Genomic DNA, 22,036 nt, shown 5'->3' on the forward strand with positions numbered 1-22,036 from the left:
CGTGGTTGTAAAAAAACAATAAATACTTCCAAAAAAACGTTGAACAAATAACAATAGAGAGTATACAAAATAAATAAAATGAGAATAAACTATTACCCTAAATTCACAAGTACAAATAAATAAATTATTCCAGAATATAAATTTTACAATTGTTTTCATCAAATGAATATTCATTATATTTTGTAAGCTCATCACGCCCCTTTACAAAAGAGGGCAGCAGACATTATTTTATTGTGAACTCTTTACTAAACTTTTTATTTTTGGTACCTTATCAATACATATTTAAAACTAAATATTAATTTGAACAAACCTAAATAGATCTTTAAAAAAGATCTTATTAGCTTTGTTCAAATTATAAGTTCTTTCTAAGTTCGATTGTCTTGAAAATATAAATCCTTATACACATGCACATAGTTTTATCGTTACTGTGCAATTGGAAAGAGTTCCATTGGTTTTTTGCTTGTCGTAGGGTGTTGCTTTTGAGGTCTTACAAAATGCCACAAGGCCGGGAAAAAAAGAAAGATTCCAACGATTCATTAATATAACACAAAGATTTGCATATAATTGATTACATAATTGTTTTAATCATTAATTTATGACACACACAAATAATGAGTATAGTTAGAAAATAACATAAAATGCACAATGATCAAATAAATGTGAATAGTAATTGAGAAAACCTATAGTTTTTATTTATTTAGTATAAAAAGATATTTACTTTATTTTTGTGATGTTTGTGAATTGATGCCAAGATGAAAAAAGGACTACTATTATTTTAGTCAGTCATGGACATGCAATCAATTACAATTATCATAGAAATAAAATGCTGTGCAATTTGAATTGCAAAAACATATCGGCATAAAAATTAATGTAATTTATAGTTATATAAGTGACAATTGTCATTAGGAAAAACACAGGGTATTGCATAGAGGTAAACTTAATGGAAGAAAAACAATACAACGTAATTATTTTGCCAAAAAAAGGAAACTTTCTTACCATGGAATAACTTAAGAGTTATGCCATGCTTAAATTCACTGGTTACAAAACCACCCCTCATGAGGAATGGTACAATCCACAATGTCTGAATACATTTTGTTTGTATAAATACATCAGTGTAATATATTATACCTACTACTAGAAGTTTTTAATATAATGAACTGAAAATACAGTCTATAACATTGTGCTTAACAATATGTATTTTACCAAGTATAAAATGTAATGCAAATCTACCAGTTACTAAATACATACAAAATGATATATATATGCATACTACTATGTATTCAATACCTATACCTCCCTTTCTTGTCACCAGGCAATCAGTCTCTGCTTTTCAGAGGTATTATATTTATACAAAAGAGTAGCAGGACTTCATATCAATAAAAGATGGGGGTTTCTATCATTGCAATAATTCCATTAGGCACTACCACTTCTTCTATACAGCCATAGCTAATGCTGTCCTTCACATAGAGCTAATGAATACAATGTATACAGCTTTTATTTTTAATTTGTAAGGCATAAACTGTGTCTAAATTATACAGTACAATTACAAATATATAAAGAGGGCAATTATGAAAAAAATCTATTACTATTAAGTGACACCTGTATTTATAAGTGGCCACCTGTATTAAGTGACCACATGTATTTTAGTGTCTTTTTTGTTTGCAATATGAAAAAAAAAATGTTTTAATTGCCAAATCTTTAAAAAGGCACAAATTGTTTAAATCTTCACCAAATATTTAAATATTCTTAAACTCTAAAGAAATATAAATGAAATCATAATAAACATGAATTTACATATTTTGTAATAAATTTAAGAATAAATATGATGCAGAATAATTTAAATTCCATAGACAAATTAAAATTGAGTATTAATAGATAATACTATTAAATTACAGCCATTTCAACAATACAGTAAGTTTAAATATTTACACATATCTTAATAACATGATCTCTGGTTTTCTGGACAGTGCGCATCCGCTCGATTAAGTCCCCTGATGAGAGAGAGAGAGGGGGGGGGGGGGGGATGTAGCCACTCAATTAAGCCTCCCGATGAGAGAGAGGTGGCTGTAGCCACTCACTTAAGCCTCCCAATGAGAGAGGTGGCTGTAGCCTCTCGATTAAGCCTCCCAATGAGAGAGAGCGGGGGATGTAGCCACTCAATTAAGCCTCCCGATGGGAGAGGGGGAATGGCCACTCAATTAAGCCTCCCAATGAGAGAGAGAGAGCGGGGGATGTAGCCACTCAATTAAGCCTCCCGATGGGAGAGGGGGAGTGGCCACTCAATTAAGCCTCCCAATGAGAGAGAGAGAGCGGGGGATGTAGCCACTCAATTAAGCCTCCCGATGGGAGAGGGGGAGTGACCACTCAATTAAGCCTCCCAATGAGAGAGGGGGTGTAGGTACTTGATTAATCTCCCGATGAGAGGGGGGGGGGGTAAAGCCACTCAATTAACCCTCCCAATGAGAGAGGGACGTGTAGCCACTCGATTAAGAAGATCTAAAGGAGCGACGATAGCTTTCGAAAATTCAAAAACGAACTGAATGTGAAGAACTAGTGTAGATTTCCTTCAAAATATGAAATATTGTGCAGACTGTATAACAACTCTTGGACAATTTCTAAACTGTGCACCGATTCTAGGACGTCTAATAAGAAGTACATGACCTGTACAATTACTGATAAAAGATAGATTATATTCATATACCCAAGGACTTCTGTATATAAAAACATTAATTTTTCCCCATAATATAATCATACACATATATAATTATCGTTTGTGTATTAAAATTAAAATATAAAGATCACATAACTATATGTACAAATTAGTTAGTATGAAAACCACAACATATACAGTACACAGAAGCCTGGTCTCCATAAAACGCCGTGCTTATCACTATCATCCTATCAGAAAGACGGATTGTTAATATAAAATCAATCGCCCAATCAAACGTATGGTTGTACAGTACTCCAGAGTCCATTGTCATGTATTTGGTAAGAAGCTTTTCAGTAGGGTGCTTTTGATTTGCGACGACACTTGGATGTAGAATCCACCAAAACTTTGCTAAGGAATAGCGCACAATGAAGTAACTGACCTAACCTGTCCATCGCAAACCAAAACTGTAAATTTTGTGATGAATAAGATGTATCAGGTCCTATAAAGTCACAGTGCGTAATCGCTGTATTCTTGCTATCGGGCACAAATTAAAATTGGAGAAAATTCACTTCCTCACATCGCTCGATTCTCTGAATTGATTTTCTGGAAATTGGTATGAAACTGCTTTATCAAACTTTGACACAAATGACTTTAACCATTGAAACAACATATGACTTCTCTCGTTTCTCGGTCGTCAAAAAAAATCATAAAGACACACTTTCTAACTGGAATATGATGCTGTCGCTGATCGAACAAAGAATATTTCTCTACAGCACCACTCTGAAGGCTACAGATTCGTTTATCTAAACATAGAATCATTATTCACTAAACTGGATTTATTTTCTAAGGATTTCAGATCGGTTTGTAGAAGTCATGTTCCTGGTCATTGCAAACTTGTAAGGCTTCACGCTTTGTGTACACTGGAGCACGTTGGCAAAAAATCGGCAGTCCAGAGAGGTTTCATGGCAACCAGGCACGATAAGAAAGAGGATCATTTTAAACAGCACTTGGAACTCTTCTTTGATCCCTTGCCATCGCTTTTGGTTACTTTTATTTTTGTAGTGGTTTCTTGAGCTCCTAATTTTGCTGCATTGTCCTTCTTCTGTTGTAGAACTAATTCAGTAATAGCATTGAACATCTAGAAAAAAAAGTTTTCTTTTATTAAAGATCCTTAAGTTTATATAGCATTTCTGTAAAGCCACCATTTATAGTTTTTTTGTCTATTGACACTCAATAAAATTAATAACTACATTCATTTATTAAAGAGCATTGAGTTTATATAGCATTTCTGTAAAGCCACCATTTATATTTTTTGTCTATTGACACTCACAATAAAATAACCACATTCAGTTTTACTTACTTCTTCTACTTTCAAGTTTTCTTTTGCACTCTTTTATTAAAGAGCCTTAAGTTTATATAGCATTTCTGTAAAGCCACCATTTATATTTTTTTGTCTATTGACACTCACAATAAAATAACCACATTCAGTTTTACTTACTTCTTCTACTTTAAAGTTTTCTTTTGCACTTGTTTCATATAGTTGAATTCCCATTTGTTCTGCAAATTTTTCTGCGTCCGTAGATTCCACAACTTTTTTTTCTGGGCAGTCATTCTTATTCCCTACTGCAATTTGAACAGGAAATGATGATAAATGATCTTTATAAATATGAAAAAAATTCCCCAAAAAACACCCCAGATCCATTTGCCTAATGCATTAGCCTGTTGTTAGCAACCAACAAGCCTTAGTGTATGTGCAAAAGATAAAATTAGTGTATAGATAAAAGAAAATCGTCTATTGGATGGGACATAAATCTTTTGGTCCCATGCACATACATCGAAAAAGGACTTGGTACAAAAAGAGTAGCTCATCGTCTCCCAGCAGCTGATCATGATCTTAGATATGGTACTGAAAATCTTTTACCCAGTATAAAGTATAAAAAAAAAAAATATTACTTACCTAATATTCTACTAACAACATCACAATTCTGATCAATTTCCTGTAACCATCTCTTAACGTTAACAAAAGAATCTGCGTTAGTTACATCATATACTACAATAACACCATGCGTGCCTCTGTAATACCTGAAAGTACAAAGTTCAATATATTAAAAGTGGAAATTAGAGGTTAAAAATAATAAAAGAATAAAATTAGACTGCTATTTTCCTTTGATTATGTCAGTAGGTCTATAGTTAAAGATCATTACAATTGAAGCTTCGTCTTTAAAGCCTGTTTTCCTGTTGACGTTATTCAATGCTATTGTTAACAATAATCGGCAATCTTCTACGTAAACATTGAAATGTTAACAATTTACAGGAAAAGGTACTCGCTATCGTTATCATTTCAACTTGATCATTTTCAAACGATCGTCGTTGAACTGTTAACCGATCAACGACAATAGAGTCGAATAACGTCGACAGGAAAACAGGCTTTAGGAAACGTTCTGATTTGGTAGAACACTGAACTATGCTAAAACATTACACTAGATGTGTTGTATGCTAAAACCCTGAATGTACAGACATAAAAGATTTGTGAACGCTAAATACTCCAGCGATGTGAAGCCTAATGATAAACAATTTAATATATTCAGAATGTACATGAACCTTGAATGCAATTATGTTAATTGACAGATGGCTCATACACTGTGTGTAAAATACATTATCTATATTAGTACCAAGAACAGCAGTTATTGTATTAAACAAATACAACATGCCAATTTTGTTATCAAATTTCAACACAGTTTGTTTTTCATTCACAAACAGATATACCATAACTAGGAATTGAGTTTAATATTTTTTTTTGTGTCATTTATTTGATATTTGACATATATTTTTGGCAAGGTTTCGTGACATTTTGTTTGTTTGATGTAATTTTGTTTGTTTTGTTTATTAATTACAATCAATATTATAACTAACGATTACTAGTGCAGTTAATAAGCTACAGTGACCTAAAGCTCTGTCTACACTATCAAACTAGTTTGACAAAAAAGTGTGATGTGTCCAAATATGGTAGTGATATGCTTAAATATGGTAGTGATATGACATCATCATGTCCATATATGGGCACATCACATTTTTGTCACATAAAGTTTGATAGTGTGGACAGAGATTTAGATTACATGTTCAACGTGTGATTGTAATTCTAGCAAAACAAGGATGTAGTGAGTTTTCCCTTAATCTGCTACAGTACGCCCTATACTGGCATACAATAGACATTTGGGATATTCAGGGGCACTTCCTGTAAAATGACACTACAGTAAGGACATCCTCCAAGGGGTTTTAAGCAGTTTATACTGTATTGTAGTTATAAACAACTCCTTTGGTAGATATTCTTTAACAATATCTTACGTTGATGTTATAGTGCGAAACCTTTCTTGACCAGCCGTGTCCCAAATCTGTAACTTTACTTTTTCATTGTTCACATCGATTGTCCTAATTTTAAAGTCAACACCAATCGTCGTGATATAAGTTCCTATAAAAATTAAAAGAAGTATTTCCATTATTGTCACAAAATACATATTATATATATTTTACTAGGAAACTCACTATTTGTTTTGGCTAAAATATATGCATTTTACTGATAAACACAATCCTTTGTTTTGGCTGTTGTTTAACATTTATTTTGGCAAAATACATTTTACTGATAAGCATTATTTATTTTGCTATTGAGTAAAGGTTTCATTTTGAATAAATGTGTATTGCACTTTATTGATACTAATCAGACCCTGGACTATGTATGGCATATCAATCTGTTCTATTGACAAAGATCAAAATTACAACATAACAATTATAACAACAATCAGAGATAACTGGGGTGAAACTCTAACAAAGCATTATGGGTACAAACTGCATTTTGGTTCAAGGTAAACTTCCCTCCCACTCAAGTTGTGTTGAGAAGGGTGAGGGGTTTGAATTAGCTACAGTAAGTGAGCATGGTGTAAAGTGACTACTGTACATAAAGTATAAACAAGCATTATGGGTACAAACTGCATTTTGGTTCAAGGTAAACTTCCCTCCCACTCAAGTTGTGTTGGCAAGAGTGAGGGGTTTGAAATAGCTAAGTGAGCATGTCGGAAAAGTGACTACATAAATTCTAAAAAAGCATTATGGGTAAAAACTGCATTTTGGTTCGAGGTAAACTTCCCTCCCACTCAAGTTGTGTTGACAAGAGTGAGGGATTTGAAATAGCCAAGTGAGCATGGTAAAGTGACTACATAAACTCGAAAAAAGCATTATGGGTACAAACTACATTTTGGTTCGAGGTAAACTTCACTCCCACTCAAGTTGTGTTGGCAAGGGTGAAGGGTTTGAAATAGCCAAGTTGACTACATAAACTCGAAATAAAAGCATTATGGGTACAAACTGCATTTTGGTTCAAGGTAAACTTCCCTCCCACTCAAGTTGTGTTGGCAAGGGTGAAGGGTTTGAAATAGCCAAGTGAGCATGGTAAAGTGACTACATAAACTCGAAAAAAGCATTATGGGTACAAACTGCATTTTGGTTCATGGTAAACTTCCCTCCCACTCAAGTTGTGTTGACAAGGGTGAGGGGTTTGAAATAGCCAATTGAGCATGGTAAAGTGACTACATACACTCTAAAAAAGCATTATGGGTACAAACTGCATTTTGGTTCATGGTAAACTTCCCTCCCACTCAAGTTGTGTTGACAAGGGTGAGGGTTTTGAAACGGCCAAGTGAGCATGTAGGAAAAGTGACTACATCCTTACCTGAATATGTATTATCAGCGAACCGTAAAAGAAGACTACTTTTGCCAACTCCTGAAAGACAAACACAAAACTCGCTGAACAAACGAACGCAATTTGAAACTGAGAGTGAAAAATTGTAACAAAAACACAACATGGCACATATTTGAAAACTATTTAATATTTCATACTTTTAACTCATATTCAACGTAATTTAATAATTTCTGAAAAATATCTGGACAACTTTAAATTTACAGTATTACATATAAAAATGATCTTGCCACAACCAAAGTAGTTCTCAAAATCATGCCTGCTAATTTATTTTTTCGAGTCATCGTCATGATTTGCATCATATTATAATTACGTTTATTTGAATAAACTTAATTGTAAGGTGGCCCACCATATTTTATGGAAATATGGATAATATTTTATCATGGAAGAATATGTTTTACAGTTAATTCCTGTATGACAATGTCACATGTTTTAAATGCAGCACAATCATTTTTTACAAGCCTAAAGACACTTGGTGACATCATAGAGGAATTGGTTTTTAAACTAATTCCTTCATGGTGACATTGTACAAACCTTGAAATTGATACACATAGGAAATCAGGCTCATGGTCAAGTACCACAATACAAAGTGAATAATAAGGGTCATAATAATATTGTTAACACATCCTAGACATTAGTACACTTTTGTACTGATCTTGGGGTATTGCACAGTAACCACAAATTTGGAGTAACCTCCACAACATGGAACATGAAGAAATAATTACGTATTACTCCATGGAAGGAGGTAAAGTCCATGGAAGGAAGTATTGGTTGTAATGCACTTGTCAATTGTATGTACCACTATACGACCCCCGGGAGAGGTGCGTCATGGGTGTGTCATTTAGAAATAATTACTGACGCAGTGGTGCATCAAAAAACCTAGATGGTACGTCACATCAATGAACAAGGTGTGTCAATGTCCGTCACTTTACCACCCACCATACAGTATCATAAACAACATGGTCACAGTGCGTCAAAATGATTAGTGCGTCATGGTCACCTAAAGGTAAGTCACATTTTTTACGCACAGATGTGTCATGGTATTCATAAGGTATGACACACATCGAACAAATGACGCACCTCTCCCAGGGGTCGTATAGTGGGTCATACAATTGACAAGTGCATAATAAACATTAATTTTAGGTTTCACTAGGCATATAGTGATTTGATTAAAAACAAACACAAAGAAATATGGAGAATAATGAATATATTTGAGATGTTGGAAATTAAATGTTAATATCTGGTATGAAAGGGTAGCGATATTTAGGAGATAATTAAATACGGAGTGTATTAAATTACTGCATCATGGATTAATTCAATTTACAAATGTTATAACTGTATTTCATTTTAGCCTCAAACTAAGTGCATAATATCAATATATCGTTTTCTTCCTCTTCAAAAGTATGAATCATCTTTACTTCCGGGTTGCTCCAAGCCGAGCGGAGAAGAATTTGTTCCGATTTTTAAACTCATCTACACAAAACACACGAGTTCACACAGCAAACAAATGTCAATATGCCAGCTATTTTGAGTATTTGCAATTGGAGAACTTATTTAACCTGTGTTTATTTATGGTTGAAGTAATTTAGAAACAGAACATATCATTTTAAAGTTCAATCTTTCTACAGAAATTTTTAAAAACGTTTATAAGCGTAGGCCCACGTTGTACGCCTACCCCTCTCAAATGTACATTTCAATCTCTGACACAACAGTCTAGTCAACGCCCATCGGTCCCTACAAAACTACACACAAATATACCTACGTTTGTGGTATGTTTATTACTTGTCACTTACCACTATCGCCTATAATCAGTAACTTGAATAAATGGTCATATTCTCTAGCCATTCTACAAATGTTTAGTTAATGGACTACTATCGTTTTTTCTATTATTCCCTCTCCTAATTTACACCGCCAAACACTGGCTACGTCGGTTGATTTTGGCAAGGAAATCCCTCGTCGTTATTTGAGGCTCTTTGCCGCTGTGACGTCATCAACGCTAACACGCATGAGCAGAAATTAGGGGTTACCCCTTTCATTCAGAATTTGCATGTGAAAAGAGGAGGAACTGTCATTTTGTCCATTTTAAGCAGACATTTTGTAATATTTAGTCATGTTTTTGTTTTCTAGATGGAATATATGTTGTATACCGTTTTCAAGAACGTTGAGAAAGCGTTTAAATTCAAGATGCTTTGAGCAAGGAGTCAGAAGGTGAGATTGTATATAATAAAAATAGCTGAAGTGTCCTCTCTCCTCCTTGCTTGGCACTTGTCTTGTTTGTTGATGATGTCATACAATATGATGGTGTCATTAGATATCCCATGAATGGAAATAGAAAGTTATTATGATTATGCATAAATATAAATAAATGATTATCTAATTTAACAACAATGTTCAAGAAAGTGATGAAAAAAATATTTATAATTGTGTAACACTATACTTATTTTATGATGTTTTTATTTCTTTACTCACCTTTTTGTTTCAGGAACTTGGGGAAATTAAAAAGTGGCTATTAGTATTATTATTAGTATTAAATCAAATCTTGGGACATCCTCTGGTTCCATGAGATGAATAGCCAACTGCAAAAACTGTAATTGTATCTTCTTTTCTTTTTCATTTATATTTATTATTAGGTATTCTGTGGAACTTGCACATCATATTAATAAAGGAGACACAAGTCTGTCAAATATTTTGATATTCCATGGACTGTTTGGATGCAAGAGCAACTGGGCCACACTAGCTAAACGTCTTACCAAGGACACGGGCCATACAGTAAGAAGGGATAGGACTACTACCATGTTTTTTTTCCATTTAGGTCAAGTATAGGTGGTGGATGTACAACTAACATTTAGTTGGTCAGCCAATACCAAGCTCCTTATTTACCTTTAATTAAAAATTGACCAATTACAATTAACAATTAATGCCTTCTTTAAGCTTCTTTCACAGCTGCTCCAGCACGGTTCCAGCAAATCAAATTGAACGTTAATGTTTGTTTTCGTTTTTTTTTAGCTTCGTGAAAACAACGTTCAATTTGATTTGCCGAATGACCCTTTAATCAAGGGTGGTCCTCTCAAATCTGCCCAACCGGTAAATAAATAATAAATACTGTAAATAAATTCATTTTAAATGTAATTGACTAACATTTACAATTTTTGTTTTTTAGACTGTTACAGTTGATACACGTAACCATGGTGACAGTCCTCATACTGATGCGATGACATTTGACCTAATGAGTAAAGATATAAGGTCATTGGTGGTTGACAAATTAGGACTCTCAAACTGTATCCTGATTGGCCATAGTATGGGTGGTAAAGTCGCTATGGTAACAAGTCTAATTGAGGTACTGTAGTATTATTATGCTAAGATCCACACATCCACTTTTCACATGTAATATGAACAAATTTGTTTATCACTTTTTAAAACTTATCTACAATCAACTAAATAATGATAAAAAAGCTTTGATAAATCAGTAATAACACATTTTTCTGCAGCCCTCTTTGGTGGATAAGTTGATAGTTGTTGACAGCGCACCTAGGCAACAAAGAACATCGGGAGGTGAATCATGGGTAATGGAATACATAAACGCAATGCTGTCTGTAAAGTTTAAAGAAAATCTGTCACCATCAGAAATGAGGAAGGATATTGATTTACAGTTACAGAAAACAATGCCAGTAAGTGTGCAATAGCAATCAATATTTTAAAAAAGAACCCTTGAAGGTCACAATAGGGTTGTGTGGTTCCAGGGCTGTAAAAATGACAAAAATGGTTCTGTTTTTTCTGTTTTTTTGTAGAAAAATATTCCATATTTTAATGCAGATTTCAACCCATTATGAAAACATAAAATTAAACAAATTAAATTAAATGAATAGAAAAAACAATGAAAACCTCATTTTTTATCGTTTCCCATATAATCTTTTTTGAGAGACACTGTCAAGTTTGATACAGGAGAACCCCTTTTCCTTCGGGACACCCCTATTAAGGGGACACTTTGTTGTGTTCCAAAGGTTTCCCTTTCAAGGGATTCCACTAACAGCCAACAATACTGTATAGGCATGGGTTTGAGGCAACTTGCTCCTAGTTCTGGTGGTGGAACAAGTCTTCTCAGATAAGGACTATAAACCGTAGTTCCATTGTACACAGTTATAACCCATGTGCACCTTGAAGAACACAGTTCATCATTCGAGACGAGTAGGGGGTTACCCCGGTGAACTGGTTCATAAAATAGACCTTATATCAGGGGGATTACCACCTACCTGATTGGACAGTGATTCATTTACTATTGATAATCCTTGGCCACATGTGCCTGAAGACCTCAAATAAAATAACTAAAATGAATTTTGAACATTAAATATCATACTTTTATTTTTACTGAATAGGAAGATGCTGTGAGGCAGTTTATCATGAAGAACATAAGAAAAAATAACACAAGTTTTGAATGGCAATTGAACCTTAAAGCTTTACTAGACAACCATGATGATATGGTCGGCTTCCCAGAATTCCAAAGCACGTTTCCAAAACCCACTCTTTTTGTTAAAGGAGGTCGTTCAGACTATATACTACCATCTGACCATACTGAAATATTTCGGTTATTTCCGTCAGCAACCATTGAAACTGTAGAGGGAGCTGGTCATTGGGTTCATTCCGAAAAGCCTAATGACTTTTTACAAGTTGTGAAGCGATTTTTAGCCAATAAACAGGAGTGAAACAAGTTTGCGAATTTTGTGTAATGATACATTTTGTACCAGTTTAGACTCCTGGTTGGAGAGTCAATCAATATCACAGATAAACTTCTCACAAACAGACATGGTAAATGACTCCTGGATGCAAATTGTGTTATGCAAATTTTCCTGTACCTGGATCTTGAAAATGATGGCAAATTTATCAGAACACAGAAAAATAATTGCATACACATATTTCTATACTTTACTTTCACACAACATTTAATACAAGTGCAATTTATGTTAAGTTACATCAACAGAAGTTAGTTAATCTTTATTACAACCATGGAGTAAGTTATTATTACTCCATGTTACAACAAAATGCCAAGTTTTGTAGAATTGTACTTGACACCAAAAGGTACTGGGTTCATATCCCTCTGAAGTCATTATATCAACAAAATGTTTGTAACATTCTCATTATTTTTGATTGCGCACAATTTTAATTGTTTAGATATTTTTAAAGTACTGTGTTATCACACTGTTGATTAACATTAAAACAAGAATGAAATATTGTGCAACTATTATATAATGTGTCTACACTACCAACAGCATTTGAAGAAAATCACATGTAAAGCTCTGTTTACACTATCAAACTTTATGTGACAAAAAATGTGATGTGCCCATATATGGACATGATGATGTCATATCACAACCATATTTGGGAACTTCACCCTTTTTTTGTCAAACTAGTTTGATAGTGTAGACAGAGCTTTAATGAATGCAAGCGGGTATTGAACAAGTCTATATGATTAGAATGTTATCAGGTTGAGATGTTTGTAACACTGATCAACAACTTCTTTCAACATACAGCATTTTGTTTAAACTTATTTTAAGGGGATTCTTGCAATTATATTCTTCCTATTTTTTATCATGATGATAATTGTTTTCATATGAAAATATTGCTGAGTATAATACACAGTACTACACAGACAAAATTGATTTTTCTTAATTATTAACATTTTTTACTTTACCACTTACTACTACTTTTTGTAGTGTAGCTGAGATAGATGTTCTTGCATTCATTTTGTATGAAAATCCTCAATGATTGGCCTTTGAGTACTCTATCTAAACAGGAATTCCATACACACTTATTTTACATTAATAGTCCTTATAAGAGGGTTAGTTACATCATATACATACTTACACTACCTTATTCAATCCTTATTTAGGCCTATACATTCTCAGGGCAGTTTTCCTTATATAATTTATATATAGAGCACCTTGGTGTAACAACTTATTATAATAAACACTTAAAAATAAACATCATCTTAATTGCACTTGCTGTATTAGTTGTTAAACCTTATTTTGCAATATTTTTAATTACAGATGATAACACATAAATAAATATAATTGAAATTATAATTTATTTTAATTATATGCACATTTTATATAGGATTCAAACATAATTTTAAACATAATTTTAAACATAATTACAATATATATTGCCTATACATACATTAAAAGTAAATAATAAGTATTAAATCCTTAAATTTAAATAAACATTTTGCACAAGGCTATTTTATACTTGTTAAAAGATATAGAGTAGAATTATACAGATCAACAATAATTTATCCTATCAAGGTGCTTCGATTAGAAAATATTGATTGAGAATAATAGTGTGTCCGCAATCTTCACCATTTTGATTTGTAATAAATTATTGGATTTTTATTCATTTTAAGCTCTGTCTACACTATCAAACTAATTTGATCAACAAAAGTGTGATGTGCCCAAATATGGTAGTGATATGCCCAAATATGGTAGTGATATGCCCAAATATGGTAGTAATATGACATCATCATGTTCATATATGGGCACATCATTTTTGTTTGTCACATTTGAAAGTGTAGACAGAGCTTTAGAAAAAAGAAAAGTGATTGCTAGATGTGTTACCATTTTTTGAAGTATGCCCTCATTTGGCCATACTTTGTTAAGTATGAATGAAATATTAGTAAATTTTACTACTTGTACTGTTATACCTTCATGACAGATTTATATGGAAATAGACATTTTTCATTTCCAAAATGAAGAATTCTACACCAAATAAGTAAATAAAACAAGACTATGAGGAGAATATAAATAATACAAAATTTGGTCTTTTATGAACAGCAGCACCTTTTAACTTAACTAACCTTAAACTACACATATCCTATCATATACAAGGAGCATTGGTCCTTAATAAGCTCTGTCTACACTATCAACAAAGTGTGATATGCCCAAATATGGTAGTGATGAGCCTAAATATGGTAGTGATATGACATATGTACATATATGGGCACATCACATTTTTGTCACATACAGTTTGATAGTGTAGACAGCTTTACTGTAGTAATCTTACCTATCCTTACCTATTAATATCAACAAACCTTAATTACCTTACATACTGACTATTTTTCATTTTAATTTACAACAAATAATGAATGATGAATGTTATTCTTATATTCATTGTACTGACTCTGCTGGACACCGACCCTGAGGCAGATAATATACCTTTTGTTCCTCATGCCTACATAAGTATATGTATTAAAGGGGAAAGGGGAGTCAGTACACAGTATTATCAATAAATATTCCCTAAAACCTAAATTGTCTGATCTACCTACCTATCTACCTATCCTCTTAGGGCCATTTAGCTCTGTCTGCACTATCACACTAGTTTGACAAAAAAATGTGATGTACCCAAATATGGTAGTGATATGACATCATCGTGTCCATATTTGGTCACATCACATTTTGTTGTCACATAAAGTTTGGTAGTGTAGACAGAGCTTAAGACTACAAGTTGTCAAATATACCTCCCTAATATTGTCTTTAATTTATCAGATACATTTTGATAAATAAATCCTATTATTTTAACTTTAAATACCATATGATCCTAAAAGCTATTAATTTGAAATAACACATCTATACCTGTAGCTCAATAGTTCAACCAACCTCATGTAAACTTATTTTTTAAATTCGGTATCATTTATATATACACTAAACCAATACATATTATAACATACAAATTACAGAAAATACAGACAATACTGTTGTAAATGCATTACAGCAAATAACAGTACTAAAATCTATACTAAATAATTTTTTTTTTCAACTTTGTTGTCAAGAATTATTACGTAGGAAAACACCAAAATCATCATTAAAAGTTGTCACAAGTGACATAAAGTTGTGTATATATTTTGCAAGTCATTCTTACTTTTCCTTTTGTTTTCACTATTTGAACCTTTCTTTTGTTTTAGGAAGCTATTGTGTGAAGCCAGTGGAGCAGAGTTTTGTGTTGCAGAGAAGGATTGTGTGGTGTTTGCTGATTGGAGGAGAGGTATAAGGGTTAAGTTAGTGTGTGAGTTGCTGATTGGTGGAGAAGGATAAGGTGGTGATATGTGGATAATTGAGGGAATTTTGAGGTAGATGGAAATTGAGAGGAGACAGAGAAGGAGGGCTATGTTATGTTAAGCCAGAAAGGGATAGGTGAATATTGATATGAGAAACTAAGACGTACAGGAGAAGAAGTAATTGAATTATGGTGATATAGAGCTGAAGCAGAAAGGAAATAAAGAGATATACATGAAGTTAATAAATTGTGAGTTGGAGATAATTATGGTGATATAGAGCTGAAGCAGAAAGGAAATAAAGTGATATACATGAAGTTAATAAATTGTGAGTTGGAAGTAATACTATAAGGCTGTACTTAAATGTAGAACTGTTAATTGTTGAGATTACTGAGGATTAATTTAAATTGTGAATGTAAATTGACGGAAGAAATAACTGTTGGAAACAGCCGAAGTTGTTGCATGTAAAGAATTGTTTGGATATATTGAAGAGTAACTGGATTGATACTGATATTATTTTACGTGGAAAGGAGAAAGGAATAATTGGTCGGGGAGCGGATTGCAGTGCAGAACGACATCAAGAAACATTTTAACTTTATATTTGATTTATTTATATGTCAGAAAATAGGAAGAATTATAATTGATAATACAAGCAGAACGGGAGCAGAGGCGTGGGAGTTGTTTATTTGCAGAATCGTTGTAACTTTTATCTTTCTAATTTGTGTTTTGTGTCAGCGTAGGAGAGAAGGCAAGAAGGAACGATATTGTGGACATTTATTATTGTTTAATTATTCATCTTGTGATATTATTGTATTTGAAAGGGGGGGTTTCGGGGATTTATTTAAAATAAGAAGATTGTTGATATTTTGTTTGGAAGGATTGGGAAATTTGGGGAATTGCATAAAGTTTGTGGGGAATAGGAATACGGTATCATTGTTTGAGAATTGGTTGGGGTTTTTTTTTTGTGGTTTTTTTGGGGGTTTGAATTATAAAAGAAAGAATTGGTTGTCAAAGATTATTATTAAATTTTACTTTATACATTTATATGTGTACAGTTGTGGCTGTTTACCGTTGTTCACCGTTGGTTACCAGCAATTACATGTCCGAAAGAGCCGTAATTGCGGCTGTGTGACATTTATGGGGGCTCGTCCGGGAAACTTTGTAACCTAGCGTGAACATTGGTAGATGAAACAATTGTACGTGATTCTTGGATTGTCTATTTGCCATATTATTGGCATACTGTATACTTATATTGGATACTTATATATATATATATATATATATTTTTTTTGTTTTTCTTAAGAAATGGATCTCACTAAAATTGTTGACGCAGGAAAAGCGTTGGGGTTAGATGGAGTGGAATTAAGAGAGTTTGTGGAAAAGAGAGAGGAAGCTGCCAGAGAGAGAGAAGAGAGAGCACTAGAGAGAGAAGAGAGAAACAGGGAGAGAGAAGAAATGGAGCGAAACAGAGACAGGGAAGAGAGAGCACTAGAGAAGGAAGAGAGAGAGAGAAGAGAGGCACTAGAGAAGGAAGAGAGAGAGAGAAGAGAGGTACTAGAGAGGGACGAAGCAGAGAGAAAAAGAGCGAGTGAAGAAAAAGAGAGAGAAAACGAAAGGGCGAAAGAAGCTGAGAATCAGGCCTATCTTATAGAAATGCGAAGGTTAGAAATCCAATTAGAACAAGAAAAGAATCGGGCACGGCCGGGTGGTAGAGTATTACCCAATCCTGAGTCACGGGTTAAGGCCAGTAAACCTAAATTACCCCCTTTCCATGATCGAACAGATGACCTAGATGCCTATCTGAAAAGGTTTGAACGGTATGCGACTAGTCAGGAGTGGAAAGAAATTGAGTGGCCGGTTAACTTAAGTGCCCTACTAACTGGGAAGGCTCTCGAGGTTTATTCCAGGTTGTCGTCAGCTGAAGCTAACGATTACAAACTGTTGAAATTGGCTCTTCTAAAACGGTTTCAGTTAACCGCCGATGGATGTCGACATAAGTTACGAACAGCTAAGCCCGAATACGGAGAAAGCGGCCCGCAATTTGCTGCGAGGATAAGCAATTATCTTGATAGGTGGATTGACCTAGCAGAGGGGGAAAAAACCTTTCAGGGGTTAAAAGATTTATTGCTGCGAGAGCAGTTTACCGATGGGTGTGGGAAGGACCTAGCTCTGTTCCTAAGGGAACGTCAACCGAAAACGATACAAGCGATGGCTGAAATTGCGGAGCAATATTTGGAAGCTCGTGGGGGATTATTTGGTAAACCAATAGAGTTTAAACAAAAAGAGCCAAATTCTCCTCAACTCTCCTCTAATAATGTTCCCAGTACATCCTCATCACAAAGCCCTTCTAGTTTCCGTAGTCCAACTTGTTTTATATGTCATCGTGTAGGTCACCTAGCTAGAAATTGCAGAGCCTCAACTATGCATAAGCCAAACTCTCCTCCAAAATGTTACAGATGCTTAAAAACAGGACATATTGCCAGAAATTGTAGACAGGACGCCAACAGTTGCGCTGGGTTGTCTACTTCACCACAAACAGAGTCTGATTGCCCGAAATGTACAAAACAACACGAATGTAAAGCCAAAGAAGAAATTCCCGATGTGGGTGCCAGTATGGTTACGAAAATGTCAGAGTCTTTAAATCAATGTTGTATCAATAATGATGGTGATAAGGTCACTCTTCAATGTGGGCACTGTCTTCCAATTATGACAGCGGCTCTAAATGATTCAATTAGTAAAATGCCCGTTTATACAGGTTGTGTTGGGTCACGCTGCGTCTCTGTTCTTCGGGACAGTGGCTGTAGTGGGGTGGTTGTGAAGAAAGATCTTGTATCAGCCGAACAACTTACTGGTAAGGAGAAAACCTGTGTGCTGATTGATGGCACGGTCCGCAACTTACCGGTTGCATTAATACATGTTAATACTCCATTTTTTTCAGGAAAGACGTATGCACTATGTATGAATAACCCTATTTATGACTTGATATTAGGTAATATTGCAGGAGTACGAGCACCAGGAAATCCAGATCCCACATGGACAGAGCGAAATCTTCAAGGATGTTCTGTTGTTACCCGGTCTCAAGCTAACACTATGGATAAACCATTCAGAACACTTAAAACTACAGAAATACACAAGCAAATCATCACAGCGGGAATTATGAAAACCGCCCAGCAACAAGATATCAGCCTTGCAAAATTCAAGGATCTTGCAGAGAAACAAACTACAACTGTGAGTAACAAACAAGTCGAGTTTCTTGGCCATGTGGTAGGGAAAGGACATGTTCAACCTCGAGTGGAGAAGATACAAAGCATCTTGTCAGCCAAACAACCAGAAACAAATAAACAACTCCGGTCATTCCTTGGGATGACCAACTACTATAGAAAGTTCATTCCTAATTACTCTGTGATTGACAAAACGAAGAATCGGGAACCTAACCGAATATGTTGGGAGAAGGCCCAGGAAAGTGCGTTTGTTAAACTTAAGGAAAAATTAAACAGTACTCCAATTTTATGCCTTCCTAATTTAAACAAAGATTTTATTTTGAGAACAGATGCGTCCGAATATGGAGTGGGAGCGGTTCTAATGCAGCAGTATGGTGACGTGAAGTTTCCCGTGGCGTACGCTAGCAAGAAACTGCTTCCTCGAGAAAAAGCATATTCAGTGATGGAAAAAGAATGCTTAGCCATTGTATGGAGTGTACGAAAATTTGAGTCTTATTTATATGGACGAAACTTCACGTTGGAAACTGATCACCAGCCGCTTGTGTTTATGCACAGAGCGAAATTGTCCAATGGGCGAATTATGAGATGGGCCTTGGCTCTACAACCGTACAAGTTCCGAATAGAGGCAATTAAAGGCAGTGAAAATGTAGGAGCTGATTATTTAAGTCGAGTGTAAATAGGACCCGTCACGGTATGGAGAAAATGTTGATACATTATTCTTTTAGAGGGGAGTAAATGTCACAAGTGACATAAAGTTGTGTATATATTTTGCAAGTCATTCTTACTTTTCCTTTTGTTTTCACTATTTGAACCTTTCTTTTGTTTTAGGAAGCTATTGTGTGAAGCCAGTGGAGCAGAGTTTTGTGTTGCAGAGAAGGATTGTGTGGTGTTTGCTGATTGGAGGAGAGGTATAAGGGTTAAGTTAGTGTGTGAGTTGCTGATTGGTGGAGAAGGATAAGGTGGTGATATGTGGATAATTGAGGGAATTTTGAGGTAGATGGAAATTGAGAGGAGACAGAGAAGGAGGGCTATGTTATGTTAAGCCAGAAAGGGATAGGTGAATATTGATATGAGAAACTAAGACGTACAGGAGAAGAAGTAATTGAATTATGGTGATATAGAGCTGAAGCAGAAAGGAAATAAAGAGATATACATGAAGTTAATAAATTGTGAGTTGGAGATAATTATGGTGATATAGAGCTGAAGCAGAAAGGAAATAAAGTGATATACATGAAGTTAATAAATTGTGAGTTGGAAGTAATACTATAAGGCTGTACTTAAATGTAGAACTGTTAATTGTTGAGATTACTGAGGATTAATTTAAATTGTGAATGTAAATTGACGGAAGAAATAACTGTTGGAAACAGCCGAAGTTGTTGCATGTAAAGAATTGTTTGGATATATTGAAGAGTAACTGGATTGATACTGATATTATTTTACGTGGAAAGGAGAAAGGAATAATTGGTCGGGGAGCGGATTGCAGTGCAGAACGACATCAAGAAACATTTTAACTTTATATTTGATTTATTTATATGTCAGAAAATAGGAAGAATTATAATTGATAATACAAGCAGAACGGGAGCAGAGGCGTGGGAGTTGTTTATTTGCAGAATCGTTGTAACTTTTATCTTTCTAATTTGTGTTTTGTGTCAGCGTAGGAGAGAAGGCAAGAAGGAACGATATTGTGGACATTTATTATTGTTTAATTATTCATCTTGTGATATTATTGTATTTGAAAGGGGGGTTTCGGGGATTTATTTAAAATAAGAAGATTGTTGATATTTTGTTTGGAAGGATTGGGAAATTTGGGGAATTGCATAAAGTTTGTGGGGAATAGGAATACGGTATCATTGTTTGAGAATTGGTTGGGGTTTTTTTTTTGTGGTTTTTTTGGGGGTTTGAATTATAAAAGAAAGAATTGGTTGTCAAAGATTATTATTAAATTTTACTTTATACATTTATATGTGTACAGTTGTGGCTGTTTACCGTTGTTCACCGTTGGTTACCAGCAATTACATGTCCGAAAGAGCCGTAATTGCGGCTGTGTGACAAAAGTAAAATAAGAATTTTCGAATAATCATACTTTTCACATGAATTTCATATCATTTTAATTTCATAATGTCAATTTTATTTATTCATACTACCACAAAACAATTTCTAATATAATTTTGGAAGATTGTTTTTCTTTTATATTACAGTATTTTCCTTTTTACAATTAATCATTTTATGATTTAAAACCATTTAATATTCATTTAATTTAAAAATTGGAAGATAAATTTTAATTTCTTAATACTCCAAATATATTTTATTTATTTGCTCTTCATTTTGGCATTAATCATCTATCTTTATACAATAATATTAACATAACTGCATATATTAATTGTTTTATACAATGATATTAAACATAATTACATATATTAAGTTGATTTATTCATTATTACAAATACATAAGTACTTTTTATATGAAAATCTTCAACTTTGACCCCTAAACATTGCCTAGCAAAACACCAGAGTTTACACACCGCGGAGCAGCAGGGCGTCAACACTGGTGTTTTGCTAGACGATGTGAATGGAGTATTATTTGATGAAGTTGGTTGAACATTTGAAGAATTTAATAATTAATTTTGAGAAATATTTATCTAATTTTTTATTAATCCATAAATATGTAATATACAGTACATATTATAATTAGTAGAATTATTTGTACAGACGTGTCACGTCAGTTTGTACACCCTATTATTTCTTAATACTATTGTCCCTAGCTAACCTATTCTATTTTTTTTCTTTTCAAGAACAGTGTTATATCTATGTTTAATTATACTGTAATGACTTCATAGAAAAAATGTTGATTATATGCTACCTTACTTACTTATATAACAACATCTATCTTATCATTTAAATACATTCCCTATCCTTTTAATATGTGTGAACAGTGTGTGCTACCAAACAACAAAAATCATTTTGATAGTGTAGACAGAGCTTTACTGTAGTAATCTTACCTATCCTTACCTATTAATATTAACAAACCTTAATTACCTTACATACTGACTATTTTTCATTTTAATTTACAACAAATAATGAATGATGAATGTTATTCTTATATTCATTGTACTGACTCTGCTGGACACCGACCCTGAGGCAGATAATATACCTTTTGTTCCTCATGCCTACATAAGTATATGTATTAAAGGGGAAAGGGGAGTCAGTACACAGTATTATCAATAAATATTCCCTAAAACCTAAATTGTCTGATCTACCTACCTATCCTCTTAGGGCCATTTAGCTCTGTCTACACTATCAAACTAGTTTGAAAAAAAAATGTGAAGTGCCCAAATATGGTAGTGATATGAAATCATTGTGTCCATACTTGGGCACAT

General features: G+C 33.9%; 3 protein-coding genes across 3 annotated transcripts in view; 2 read left to right on the top strand and 1 right to left on the bottom strand.

Moving 5' to 3' along the window:
• Positions 1–22,036, top strand: part of LOC144835840 (bis(5'-nucleosyl)-tetraphosphatase PrpE [asymmetrical]-like) — a 95,847-nt gene that overhangs the window by 31,473 nt on the left and 42,338 nt on the right. The window lies entirely within an intron of this gene.
• On the bottom strand, positions 2,115–9,344 carry LOC144835801 (ras-related protein Rab-35-like). Its single transcript, XM_078690894.1, has 6 exons — positions 9,194–9,344; positions 7,374–7,424; positions 5,996–6,119; positions 4,608–4,732; positions 4,149–4,273; positions 2,115–3,788 (listed from the first exon to the last, which is right to left on the bottom strand). Exons 1-6 carry the CDS (start codon positions 9,243–9,245, stop codon positions 3,642–3,644), a joined length of 624 nt encoding a protein of 207 aa, XP_078547020.1. The 5' UTR covers positions 9,246–9,344; the 3' UTR covers positions 2,115–3,641.
• LOC144835802 (sn-1-specific diacylglycerol lipase ABHD11-like) lies at positions 9,436–13,385 on the top strand. Its single transcript, XM_078690895.1, has 5 exons — positions 9,436–9,608; positions 10,031–10,169; positions 10,561–10,737; positions 10,889–11,068; positions 11,774–13,385. Exons 1-5 carry the CDS (start codon positions 9,511–9,513, stop codon positions 12,098–12,100), a joined length of 921 nt encoding a protein of 306 aa, XP_078547021.1. The 5' UTR covers positions 9,436–9,510; the 3' UTR covers positions 12,101–13,385.

Source organism: Antedon bifida, chromosome 2 (assembly GCF_963402885.1).
Source record: "Antedon bifida chromosome 2, ecAntBifi1.1, whole genome shotgun sequence".
Lineage (NCBI taxonomy): Eukaryota > Metazoa > Echinodermata > Crinoidea > Comatulida > Antedonidae > Antedon > Antedon bifida.

What these genes read in the sequence shown, in the direction of transcription:
- LOC144835801 (XM_078690894.1), bottom strand. Translation starts at nt 9,245, where the DNA reads ATGGCTAGAGAATATGACCATTTATTCAAGTTACTGATTATAGGCGAT. An exon ending in CGCTGATAATACATATTCAG is followed by an intron (nt 6,120 to 7,373) that starts GTAAGGATGTAG and finishes TAATTTTTATAG; the next exon opens with GAACTTATATCACGACGATT. An exon ending in AAAACTTTAAAGTAGAAGAA is followed by an intron (nt 3,789 to 4,148) that starts GTAAGTAAAACT and finishes TTTTTTTTCTAG; the next exon opens with ATGTTCAATGCTATTACTGA.
- LOC144835802 (XM_078690895.1), top strand. Translation starts at nt 9,511, where the DNA reads ATGTTTTTGTTTTCTAGATGGAATATATGTTGTATACCGTTTTCAAGA. An exon ending in TTTGAGCAAGGAGTCAGAAG is followed by an intron (nt 9,609 to 10,030) that starts GTGAGATTGTAT and finishes ATTTATTATTAG; the next exon opens with GTATTCTGTGGAACTTGCAC. An exon ending in AGTTACAGAAAACAATGCCA is followed by an intron (nt 11,069 to 11,773) that starts GTAAGTGTGCAA and finishes TTTACTGAATAG; the next exon opens with GAAGATGCTGTGAGGCAGTT.